Source organism: Sprattus sprattus (genome assembly GCF_963457725.1).
Source record: "Sprattus sprattus genome assembly, chromosome: 12".
Lineage (NCBI taxonomy): Eukaryota > Metazoa > Chordata > Actinopteri > Clupeiformes > Clupeidae > Sprattus > Sprattus sprattus.
Window position 1 is genome coordinate 25,206,287 of NC_137910.1, and position 12,455 is coordinate 25,218,741.

Below are 12,455 nucleotides of genomic sequence, written 5' to 3' on the forward strand. Positions count from 1 at the left end.
TGTGTGTGTGTGTGTGTGTGTGTGGACATGTGCATGCACGTTTTTTGTATGTGCATCTCACAAGATGGAGTTGAGGTTTGTGTCTGTGTTTTATGTGTATTGCTTCTACTTGCCTGAATTAAAGCATGACCCGCTAACATGCTGGAACCCCTCACGGCAAACACTGACACGTTCTTTATTTTATTCACTAAGTTTTGATGATTCTCGTTTTTATCCTTCCGTGAATGAGCATAATATTCTTATTAACCTACACTGCCTGTACTACTTCATGAGACGCTCACTGCGCCCGCCGTCATAAAACCACCATGCCGTGGAGTAGACCAATTAACTGATGGATGTTCTGATCCATAATCTCCTTCTCCTGTAATCTTTAGGGAAAAGTGTCCAATAGTTGTAATACGATCCCTTTAATCGATAACGCCCTCTGATGGTCCAAAATGGACGCTCCACTGTCTTTATTAACACGTTAATTGCCCATATTTATCATCATCGGCTGCTTTTTGGCGGATGGAATGTATCGCAGTCAATAAGTGGTATGTCTTAGGAACATTTCAGCACTTAAGAGTGCGAGTGTAAATATTATTTTATTGAAATATTCCTGCAGCCCTCATTTTAAAGATGGTACGGAAGAGTAATGGCTTCAGGGATAGCCGTATCATGTCTGAGAGATTCATAAACGGCCTGTCTTTGGATTTAAGTGCTCCCTCTCCTTGTAACAGACCTGAAATATTGCTTTTGAGATGCATCCCTGTGGCCATGCTATGGGTGGGATAAGTCCTGAGTTTTGGCCTTGTGGGCCCTGTTACCCAGACCACCCCTGCAAATGTGCATGAACTTAAATGCAAGCCCCTATCAGTGCTGGAAAGCCAGAAAAGGTGTGTCTGTGTGGCTGCCCTTACGGTGTGTATGAGTGCTTTAGACATTAGGCCACCCTCCCCGTGGATATGTCCCCTCCTCCTTCTGCTCGGCTCTTCCTTGTTGCCATATGGTAGCCTCTGTGTTGCTGTGGCGACCTCTGTGTTTCTCAGTCTGTTCTTACATCCCTGGCATTGTGAGACCGGAGAGAGGGTGAAAATAGCAGTGCCAGGGTGTGGCGTGTTGAAACCCTTCTGTCTCAAGGCTCGGCTTATATTTGTAGAGCATGTTTGATGGTTGTGATGTAGTCTGCGTGTGGCGTGTTGCGTTGCGTCATCAACTCCACTGCATGGGTGTTATGTCTTTTTGTGATGTACAGTAGTTTGTGCCCTGTTGCCTTTTTACCTAACAGTGCTTGCATGTATCAACCAACCTGCAATCTCTTTCCCTGCCTTCTAACCCGTGACTGCAATGATTAGCCATTTTGTTTGATTTGCCTTGACAACCAATCAGCCAATGAATTCTACTCCTCTCTTGCGTGTGAATCGTGCTCTCCCCTTCCTTGTTGTCTCTGACGTCCTCTTGTGTTAGATGCTGCTGTACGTCATAGTTGTGATCAGCCATTAGTGATTAGTGACACTTTAACCCCATTAACTTGTAGCCACTTCGTGCAGCTTAAGCAGGTCAGGTAGCCACCCAGTAGTGAAAGAGCCATGTATAGATCTAAGTAATAAGCTTTAAAGAAATCCCATTGATCAAACTTGTAGCCACTTCGTGCAGCTTAAGCAGGTCAGGTAGCCACCCAGTAGTGAAAGAGCCATGTATAGATCTAAGTAATAAGCTTTAAAGAAATCCCATTGATCAAACATGTCAGTAGTATGATAGATCCCGATTTTCGAATGTTCAAATTACTTTTATAAAAGTAAGACAGATGAGATTTAGATGAACCCTCTCCCTTTCAAAGAGGACACTGCAGAAATCCACACCCCCTCCCCAACCAAACACACCCACACGTGTACACACACTCTGACATGCATATATGTTCACATGAGGCTGACTCTTCTTCAGATTTTGCCTCATAAGAATCAGTGTGGCCAGCTTCTACAGTTTGTCACTGCAGAGCTGTCTCTCTCTCTTTCTCTCTCTCTCTCTCTCTCTCTCTCTCTCTCTCTCTCTCTCTCTCTCTCTCTCTCTCTCTCTCTCTCTTTCTCTTTCTCTTTCTCTCTCTCTGTTTCTTGCGCTCACACCTTAACCTTATGAATAGAGACATCAGCATGGACACACACATACACACATTCTTTTGTAATTATATTACACTGATTTAATAACATAGATCACTCCACACATGACATCACACAGGACACACGTGATGACATGAAAATCCATGTACAAAATTGCCCAGCAAACATCATGGACCTCATACGTTTGCCCACATCTAGCACCATATAACTTATTCAGACCTGCAGTGCTAATTTGCAGGGGTGAGGTGGAGATATTACTGATAAGTTGTAGTTGTAGTTCTACCTGCATGGATTTTGGGATCAAGAGGCCTAAACTTGTGATGTCTGTTGTTTCTTTGTGTTCTCTCTCTCTCTCTCTCTCTCTCTCGCTCGCTCTCTCTCTCTCTTCTTTTTATCAGGCATAAGCCATCAAGATCTCGCCTCAACCCTTCTGTCCTTCCCAGCATTATAGCAAAGGATTTATCTTGTTCCTCCATTGTGCCCCTATTTTGTTATTTCACCCAAAAAAAGCAAAAGAAAAAAAAAAAAAAAAAAAAAGCAAAGAAACGAAACGCTCCTCTGTCATTCCTGGTGTCTTCAGGCGAGACCACCCTTCGTCGCTGCCCTCTGCTCCAACCTAAGATCTTCTGGGACGTGTGTGTGCTTTTCTCTCCTCTCCTGTCTTCTGTGACGCTCCGCTCCTCTCTTCCTCCCCTTTCATGTTCCCCTTTCTGTCCCTTACCCCCCACTACTCCAAATATTATGCTCTCTCTCTCGCTACATTTCTTCGCTGTGTTCATATGAAACTGTAAAAAAAAAAAAAACGTGGTCTTGTGAAGTTTTAGCCAGTGTGCGCTGACCTGTCACGGATTTTGCCGTCTCTGAACTTCAGGCGTAGAGCGGAGTCGGGCTTCTTTAGCCTCGGCCAGGGTACGAGCGGATAGACGTTTTGTGAGATTGAATAGCCTTCCAATCTGCCAACCCATTCATCTCAACCCCGAAACAACACCATTGCCTTTTAGAATAAAAATTATGTGTTTGCCTTAGCTGTTGGTTCCACATTAGCTCATTAGCTCTGGTTAAGTATGGTTGGCTACTTTCCCCTAAGCTAAGTTGCAAGGGTTAGATGCTGGGATGGGTAAGGGTAAGCTGCTGGGATGTATGCGTGCCGTTGGTGCACATCCAGCAACTGTAGGTTGATGACGTTTGCAATGATATTAAAATTGTTTGGAGGCTGGGTCTGAGTGTAGATTGCTGCAATTTGACACAAATTTTGTTTTTCATTATAATCTTTGAAATTCTATACGATCTAAAAGCTTACAGTCAAAGAGTAGTTTATTTCTAAAATAATACTGTGCATGTGCCTCACTTACTCCAGTTATAGAAGGTTGGTTATGAACGTTTTGTTGTGTTTTTTTTTTAGTTTTGTTTTGTTTTTGAAATTGAGGGCACATTTGTTCCTTTTTTTTGTACTCATTTCTTTTTGTAGTGTTTTTTTTTTTATTGCTATTGTTTGACATTTCCATTCATGTTTACAGTATTTATTTGTCGTGTTTTTTTTCTTTCTAAAAAGGCGTCAGCAACCCTAGCAGATAAAAAAAAAAAAAAGATTGGAAAAAAAACACCCCTTTGCAGGGTCTGTGTGTCCTCAGAATTAGCGCCTGCTATCGTGGTTGGTGTTGCACCATCCTTTTCACTATTGACTCTGAGCTTTTGAAAAGGGAATGTCTCTGGCCTTTCAAAATAGCCAAGCGCCTCATGGCCCACGGCTCCCTGGGGAAACCTCAGCAGAAGCCTCTCTGCTCCCCCGGTATAAGTGCCCCTAGATTAAGCTTTCAAAGGCTGCAACGCTGGTTATCTACAACGCTGTAGTGTTCCAGTGAGTCAGGTACGTCTCCTTTCATTGCTCTACAACCAGAGGAGAAACGGGAGGATAGGAAGAGGAGGGAGAGGAGGAAGTGAAGTCTATAATGACAGTTTGAATAGAATCAGCGTTCACTACATTTGAGAACTTCTCTCTCATGTTTGAGTTTGAGTTTATTGTACGAGGTTGCTGATGGACAGAGTGAGTCCACGTTAGCATTTCAATCATAACAAGGAGGCTTTGTGATCAAGTTGAATATTGTACTCCAGAGAGTAGTGTGCGTGCTCCCTATTCAAAGAAGAGCAATATTTTACATGGCCATTGTCTATGAATTAACTGAATGTAACTTACTTTCAATATGATGCTAAAGTGTAATTGTGCTCATGAATTTGTTAAGTGCTAAAGACAAATAGACTGAACCATTTTCTTTTCCAATCGGAGAGCATTGTGTTTTTTTCCATTCACCCACCCACCACTCCTACCCATGATAAAGCCGTTGTTACCAAAAAGCAGCACACTCTTGGCGAAGGGGCAAGAGGAGATGTGTCGAACAAAACGTACATGTATTTGTAATAGACAGTATTGATGTGTTAGTGGAATGCTGATTTATTTATTGAGCTGTACTTTAATTGATATACAGTGCCACTTTAAAGTATGTGAACCCCTTGACCACTTAGGAGTTTTCTGTTGTTTTACCATGATTTTTCATTTTTTTCATCACCAATTTTCCATAGAAGGAATGTCAGGTTTATGTTTATCATTTGCATGTACTTTTTTTAGAGGGAATTGTTTGAGTAGCCAAAAGACTACATGAAACATGGAATTAGTCCATTTCAAAAGTAAGTGAACCCCCAGCTGAATTTGTAAAGTCAAGCAGGTAACAGATTCAGTGAAACTTATTTGGGTGCTTAATTAGTCAATTAAGCAAACCGATCATCTGAGACATCCTTAGGGAAAGGTTTGGGCAACACAGATTAAAAGAGGGAGGAAACCAACCAAACTACTGTAGTGCCAAGGTGTACCCACACAGATCAACAATGCCGAAAGGAAATGAGATATCCGAGAACATCAGGAAGAAGGTTCTGACAGCCCATCAGTCTTGGGAAAGCTATAAGACCATCTCCAAAAGATTCCAGCTCCATCCATCCATCCAAGACAAATAATTTAGAAATGGAGGGCATTCAACATGACCGCATCTCTGCCTAGAAGTGGACGCCCATCAAGACCATCACCAAGAAGCACCAGAAGAAGAATAAATCAGGTAAAAGTCAACCCACACATCACCTCTAAAGAGTTTCGGACCTCTCTGGCAGCATCTGGGGTAAATGTACATGGGTCTACAATCAGACCGAAAATTGTTGGTTTTGATCGTGACAAAATAATTCTATCTCGGACTCATCTGTTTAAAGAAGGGACTTCCAGAAGGCCTTTGGTTCATCCAAGTGCTCTCGGGCAAAGTTGAAACGGGCAGTTTTGTTCTTTCTTGAGAGCAGAGGCTTCCTTCTAACAACCCGATCATGAATGTCATGTCTATTCAATTTTCGTCTGATTGTAGACCCATGTACATTTACCCCAGATGCTGCCAGAGAGGTCTGAAACTCTTTAGAGGTGATGTGTGGGTTGACTTTTACCTGATTTATTCTTCTTCTGGTGCTTCTTGGTGATGGTCTTGATGGGCGTCCACTTCTAGGCAGAGATGCGGTCATGTTGAATACCCTCCATTTCAAAATTATTTGTCTTGGATGGATGGATGGAGCTGGAATCTTTTGGAGATGGTCTTATAGCTTTCCCAAGACTGATGGGCTGTCAGTACCTTCTTCCTGATGTTCTCGGATATCTCGTTTCCTCTCTGCATTGTTGATCTGTGTGGGTACACCTTGGCACTACAGTAGTTTGGTTGGTTTCCTCTCTCTTTTAATCGGTATGGCCCAAACCTTTCCCTAAGGATGTCTCAGATGATCGGTTTGCTCAATTGACTAATTATTCACCCAAATAAGTTTCACTGAATCTGTTACCTGCTTGACTTTATCAATTCAGCTGGGGGTTCACTTACTTTTGAAATGGACTAATTCCATGTTTCATGTAGTTTTTCAGCTTCTCAAACAATTTCATCTAAACAAGTACATGCAAATGATAAACATAAACCTGACATTTCATCTATGGAAAATTGGTGATAAAAAAATGAAAAATCATGGTAAAACAACAGAAAACGCTTAAGTCCTCAAGGGGTTCACATACTTTCAAGTGGCACTGTATCCTGTAGCCTCCATCTCTAGAGCTGTGGTGACTCTATGGCCAGCTCTATAGGCACTATCGTAGTGAGTAGAACTGCTTATATCCTTACCCCCCCCCCCATTATGCATTGTGACGATTGTTGCATCAATACCTGTTGATATACTTACAATAAAGGTTTTCATTTGTGACAACGTCTCTCTGAGATTGAGTGTTCTTGTTGAAGCCACGCGTCTGTCTTGCCACTGTGTAAGTCGTTATCACGTCAATGTTGAGACAAGTGCGGACATGCTCAGGAAGTTCACCATGTCACTCGGTTTGAAATGCTGATGAAGCCAACATCTACGGCACACAATGTCCTTTATGGGGATCTTTTACAATACAACTCACAATTGCATTACCTGTACTTCTTTGCATTGTATTAGTCTAAACTGGACAACATGTGAACCTTTTTTGATCCAGATATTTATTTGAATTGACAATCAGTATTCTGCAATGTATATGTTTGAGCCACGCCGTTAGAGAGGCATGTCTCAGTGTCTCCACCTAGTGGTCATCTCCCAGGTGTTCATAGTCTCCTGAGATGCAGGTAGGACATTTGCTAACATGCAAACCATTGCAGCAGCCCTTTCCACTTTCACTTAGGAACATAACAGTCCTGTCATTTCTTGTGCCTATTTGTGAATTATCAGATTAATCATCCCCTGTCATCTCAGGCAACATTTGTTCTGCACAGCATATTAAAATGATGCTTTGATGGCTAAATGAGCATTGCCATAGTTGATCCTTCATTCAGTGCAGCACAAATACAGCTGAAACCAAGAGATGTGCTGTTTGTGCCTAGACTGGGTGCGCAAATCTGTAATTGACTCTGGGTTGTCACAATTTGAATTTGCCAATCAGAAATGACACCAACTTCATTGATGCCTTCCAGTGAGGAATTGAGAGAGTAAATACAGGACATATTGCATTAAGTTTGAATTCTATCCATGTTTTCATAATCTAAGAGGATGCCTGTTTGGCCTAATATGCACACTTCACTCATGCATCATAGATTGTCACTAGTTCTTTCGTTCCAAAATGATTCCTGATTTGTCTTTTTCACGTTGTTTCGTATTATTAATCTACAATATCTGTGTGCACTTTCACCACTGATTGTTTGATGTGATGCCCAGACAGTTAAGCCTAAACACCATGTGAGTTTTCCTGGAGACATTTTAAACATCGCAAGCCCAGTTCGTATTTTAAACATTTGTGGATTATATGACATGTTCATAATCTTAATTTAGGTCAACTGTTTGTTGCCATAACATCCGGGTCAGTGTCAGAAATGCAGACACAACTTGACCTGGAGAAGTAACGTGTGCTGTTTAGTCGGACTGAATCAAAGTGTCACTGGTAGAATACATTTGCCTTAGTGCATAATCTGATTAAGGGAAGCTCTTCCAGGCCATTGCTTACTGCAGATTACCTCTCAAGGAGCAGATTACTGTCTATTAAACACCAGTCTGCTTCACTGACCACAGATGTTTTCTCTGTGTGAGCTAGAACACTTAATGCATTTTGATCTGGATATACAAGGCTTGCGTTTACCACAATTCAAAAGCGTATTGGTAGCTTTTAATCACAGTATTAAAACCTGAGAGGATATTTCTCCATATCCACCACATGAGATCCAGTTTATGGAGATACTTGTTGTGCGTTTAGATTGCCCTCTGTTGGGGACAATGTGTTGTTGCATCCTTGGCAATGAGCTCCCACCTAAATTATAAAATGTGCTCTTTTAAACACAGTACATGAAGGTGGGGTCAGGAGAAGTGCTGTTAAGGCATAATTTGAAGTTCCCAGTGGGCTTTCATTTTAAAAGTGAAACCAATGCGTAAAACATTTTTTTGTGTCCAATTCAGCTCAAAGACCCCCTATGCCAACATACCATCTGTTCATCTCGCATGTATTTAATGTATTTGTGCCCATACATGAATGGGCTGCAGCTGTGGCAAACTATCATATTTTAGATACATTACAATACCTTATAACGCTCACAAATGATCTGTGTGGAGAAGGTAAGATGAAGACTATAATTCACTGCAGTTTTATCATAATGCAGACATCCATATCCATCTGCTACTGCTTCCCATTTAAACTGTACAATGAGATGCTAATGAGGAGCCTGTCAAGAAACAACATCTGATTGCATTAAAACATGCAGGAATACTAAATTACAGGAGCACTTGGTATAAGTACAGACATGAATGTAAACAGCAGACGCTTTTATGCAAAGCAGTACAGAAATGGGTCTACACACAATCTTCTTATCACTCTATTGTCATGCAACGACTTGTGTGCCACCCATTGAGTCATTTACACTCTCAAATGGGGCTTTCACAGTAGGGGGGATGAGAAATGTAGGGATTGCATTGTAAAGAGCTTACTAGTTATGGAGTGTCTCTATGCTTATCCATAATCCATAGGATTTTTTTAGGAATACAGTACTACTTAATGAGGATGTTATATTTGGACTGTGGTGCATCTACAGCACAGTATATGTCAGAATACTATAGATATGAACCCGCTGGAATCAATGAAGAGGTCTGAATAAAAAAATAATGGTGTTTGAATGATGTAAGGTGTGTGCTTGAATGAGTGCAGTAGGTAGAGTTATTAGTGTTGCATGTATGTTTGTGTGTTCTATGGGCATGTCTGTGTGCTCTTCAGGCATGCTTATACACAATATATGTGTGGAGGTGGTTGTTGTCCTTTAAATATGTTCACTGGTTTCTAAATAATGATATCCTTTGTATGTACCACATCAATCAGGACAGCAACAAAAGCCAGCATATGTCATTCGACTTGTGTGCGTCTGTGTGCGTCTGTGTGTGTATGTGTGTATCTGTCTGACACCTCAAGAGATCTGTGGCCATGTGTGCACGTGATGTGTTTGTGTGCATGTGATGTCTCTGTGTGTGACTTTGTGGCTATGTCAGTATGTTATCTTTTGTCTTTGGGTTGTGTGTGTGTGTGTGTGATGTGGTGTTGTCTGTGTGTGACCTGTGGGCATGGGATGTGTCTATGGGTTGTGTGTGTGTGTGTGTGTGTGTGTGTGTGTGTGTGTGTGATGTGGTGTTGTCGGTGTGTGACCTGTGGGCATGAGATGTGTCTATGGGTTGTGTGTGTGTGTGTGTGTGTGTGTGTGTGTGATGTGGTGTTGTCGGTGTGTGACCTGTGGGCATGTATGCAGGACGGCACTGGGGCACTGCAGCGTAGCGGTTCTTTGGGGAAGCTGCGTGACGTCCTCAGGCGCAGCAGTGAGCTCCTGGTGAAGAAACTCCAAGGGAACGGACCTCCAGAACCACGCAGCACAAAGTAAGACCAGAATCCTGTCCTTCACAGGCTAGCATGGTCATCCCAATACACCACTGTGGTGTCTCGGACGGCTTTGGTTGATGCTTGTATCACAGTGTGACGGAGTGCTGTCACTACAGACGAGTATGTGCTCTGACTGCCATACCATCGAGCCTGGCTCTTTGGTGTTGCGGTCAGGTTTGGTACCCTGTAGGCCCGGGTTAGAGGCCGGATGGGCTGACTGGTTTCTCCCTTGGCTACACACAGTAAGCTAAGTTTGAGTTTCTCATTTGTCTGAAGACTAGTAGTAATGCATGATTTGTTTTGTTCACAGCATGAAGCGAGCTGCCTCTCTCAATTACTTGAACAAGACCAGCGAAGACCCTTTTCAGGTATTTACATCACAAGAGTAGATGGATGTTTTAGCAAGTTTGCTTGACACCAGAGTGCTCTCAATCTATTTTGTTCCACTGGAAATATGATAAAACTAACTTTAATGTAAACTCGCAATATGCATATAACTTCCACTTAGCATATAAGGATTCCTTAAAAAAAAACTCCTTGAATCAAATATGAACATGGTCATCAGTTGATGATAATACATGTACTTCCCTGACACACGCACGCAATAATTGTTTCCCTCCCACCATCTCTCTGTAGCAGGGTCCAGTGGGCGGCCAGCTGAGGGACTCCCGGGGCCTGAGCTCCAGTACAGTGGACCTGTACAGTGGCAACTGAGAGGGCCTCAGTATCTCCAGTCCCCTCTGCTTCCTGTCCTTCATCCAAGGATGTAGTCACCCCTCCTCTGCCTCCAACAGCAGCTATATCAACCCAAAGACATATGCTCCCCCTTTTCTGTTACTCCAGGAAGATGTTACACATCCCTCTCCCACTTTTGCACACTCTCATGCAATGTATTTAGGGGGAACATATTGATGATGGTTGCTGATTTTAATAACCTACCATCTGGTATCACTACCGGTCCCACTTGGTAGTCTCACATTTAGTTACATAGATCACCATATTTTGGTTATCGCATATCAAGTTACATACTGACATTTTATCAATTTTAGGAAGGTTTTATTATGTGTAATGCTACTTATAATGTTACATCGATACATACACCAAAGGTAGTTGTGTAGCATTCCTGGGTTTATGTACTGTTGTTTTTTTGTTAGATTCATGTTCACTGTGCCATGTGTTTGGATTTTAAGCCATTTTTGTTTTCATTATTGTAACTTTGAATCCTGACTTTTGGTTTGCCTTTATTCTTATTGGTTACTCTGATTTTATTTTGTCATGTAATATTTCTGTTACCATTATGTTTTTTTGACCATTATTCAGATGTGTATATACTTGAGGGTAAATGCTTTAACCATGCCTACTCATGCCAGTTTGAGATTTCATTACTTGGGCAGGGTAAAGGCACAAATAGTGAATTAGTGATCTCACAAATAAGAGACTGTGAGAGTTTATTGGTCTTCTGTGGCTTCCCTGCATGCACAGATAGATGAAGCCATGGCAACACAAGTGCTGAGTGTGTTGTAAAAACTGGATGTTTTCAGTGATATTAGGCTGGATGGCGGTACTGCATGATGAACACATAGCCTGTAGGCCTAACTAATGTGGGAGAGATGGCAGATGACCGTTTGCTTCATTTACGTTTCCGGCACTATTTAAGCCTTGTTCTATTGCCTTTCTGTGAAAGATTTAAAAATGTTAACATGCCCATTTATCCAAAGTAATTAGCATCTCTGGTTCTAAAAAAAGTTTTATGCAAGATAAAACACATATTTTTGAGAAATGAAAGCCATAAGTCAGGTAAAGAGTGGTCTACTCTTGCATAGCTCTCTCGTGTTGCTTTCATTAATATATCGTACCTGTAGCTTAACATATTGAGTGATCTGAAGGATTTGACAACAGCCACACATTTACCAGGGAAGTTGAACATTGACTTAAGGCTACATTGCCGTGTTTTATACCCTACCCTAAATAGTCAAGTATTGCACAAATGGTACTCTTCTGTAACATGAAGCCACCAACATGCACAGGGCTTTCCTCTACATCACCCTTTCATCTCGAAGAAGGAGATAGCGACTCCATGTCTGAGGGTTAATTTCATACACACATACCAGCAATCTTGATCTTCCTTTACCAACTAATTTATACTCCTGCTCCCATCATAACTCACCCTCATTTTCTCATCGTCACCAGCACTCTGGTACTGCACCTGCTCTGCTAGGAGTACCCTGCTACCTCTAACACAAGTTTATTATTAAGGGACTCCACCTGACTTTGTTCGTCAAAAACATTTGACGCAAAAGCATTTGCAGCTATTTTTGTTACAAAATGTACTAACTACATTATTAAACCATAGACAATTTCCAAGGTACTGATGTAGTCTCATCGTCAGGTGGACACGCACATATTAATACTGTCCAGAGGTTGTTGTGAATAGTAAGGGAAAAAACAGCCATCTAGCAACTTTTGGTACAGTCCTAATAAGTTGTGTTGTCACTATTTCTTAAGAATTATGGCAGTGCTGAGTCTAGCTAGCTGGCAGCCTGCTCCAACGGGCCACCCACACACGTCTGTTGTGTGATTCATGAAGCCATATGTAATGGTTAAATACTTACATTCTATTAAGTACAATTTAGCTAAACACCCACTCCCTCTCTACCGCCTGTGCTATGTCCAAGGATGAAACTGAACACAGACTTGAAAGCATTGCTTAGGGTTGACATGATATCTGAATTTCAACATTTGCACAGTGTATGTTTTTGTTGTCATGTGTACTTTGAAATTTGGTTCATTGTTGTGATGTCAGTGTTGATCTCAACTTCAATTGAAATACGCTGTGGTTGACTTCTCACATTGCAAGAATAAGACCGTACTTCTTTCCATTTTTCAAAAAACTACAAAATTACTAAACAGTTTAATTC

The 12,455-nt window shown here is 41.6% G+C and overlaps 1 protein-coding gene across 4 annotated transcripts in view; it reads left to right on the forward strand.

Annotated features, from left to right (window-relative positions):
• The window catches only part of klc1b (kinesin light chain 1b), a 29,728-nt gene extending 25,098 nt beyond the window's left edge, over positions 1-4,630 (forward strand). For 2 of the 4 annotated variants that reach the window (XM_080848817.1, XM_080848818.1), the window contains exon 14: positions 2,495-4,630. In XM_080848817.1, coding sequence (XP_080704943.1) covers positions 2,495-2,500 — 6 coding nt within the window. In that variant the 3' untranslated portion in view covers positions 2,501-4,630. The other 2 variants (XM_080848816.1, XM_080848815.1) reach the window with 1 other exon arrangement.
• Positions 4,631-12,455: the final 7,825 nt, after the last annotated feature.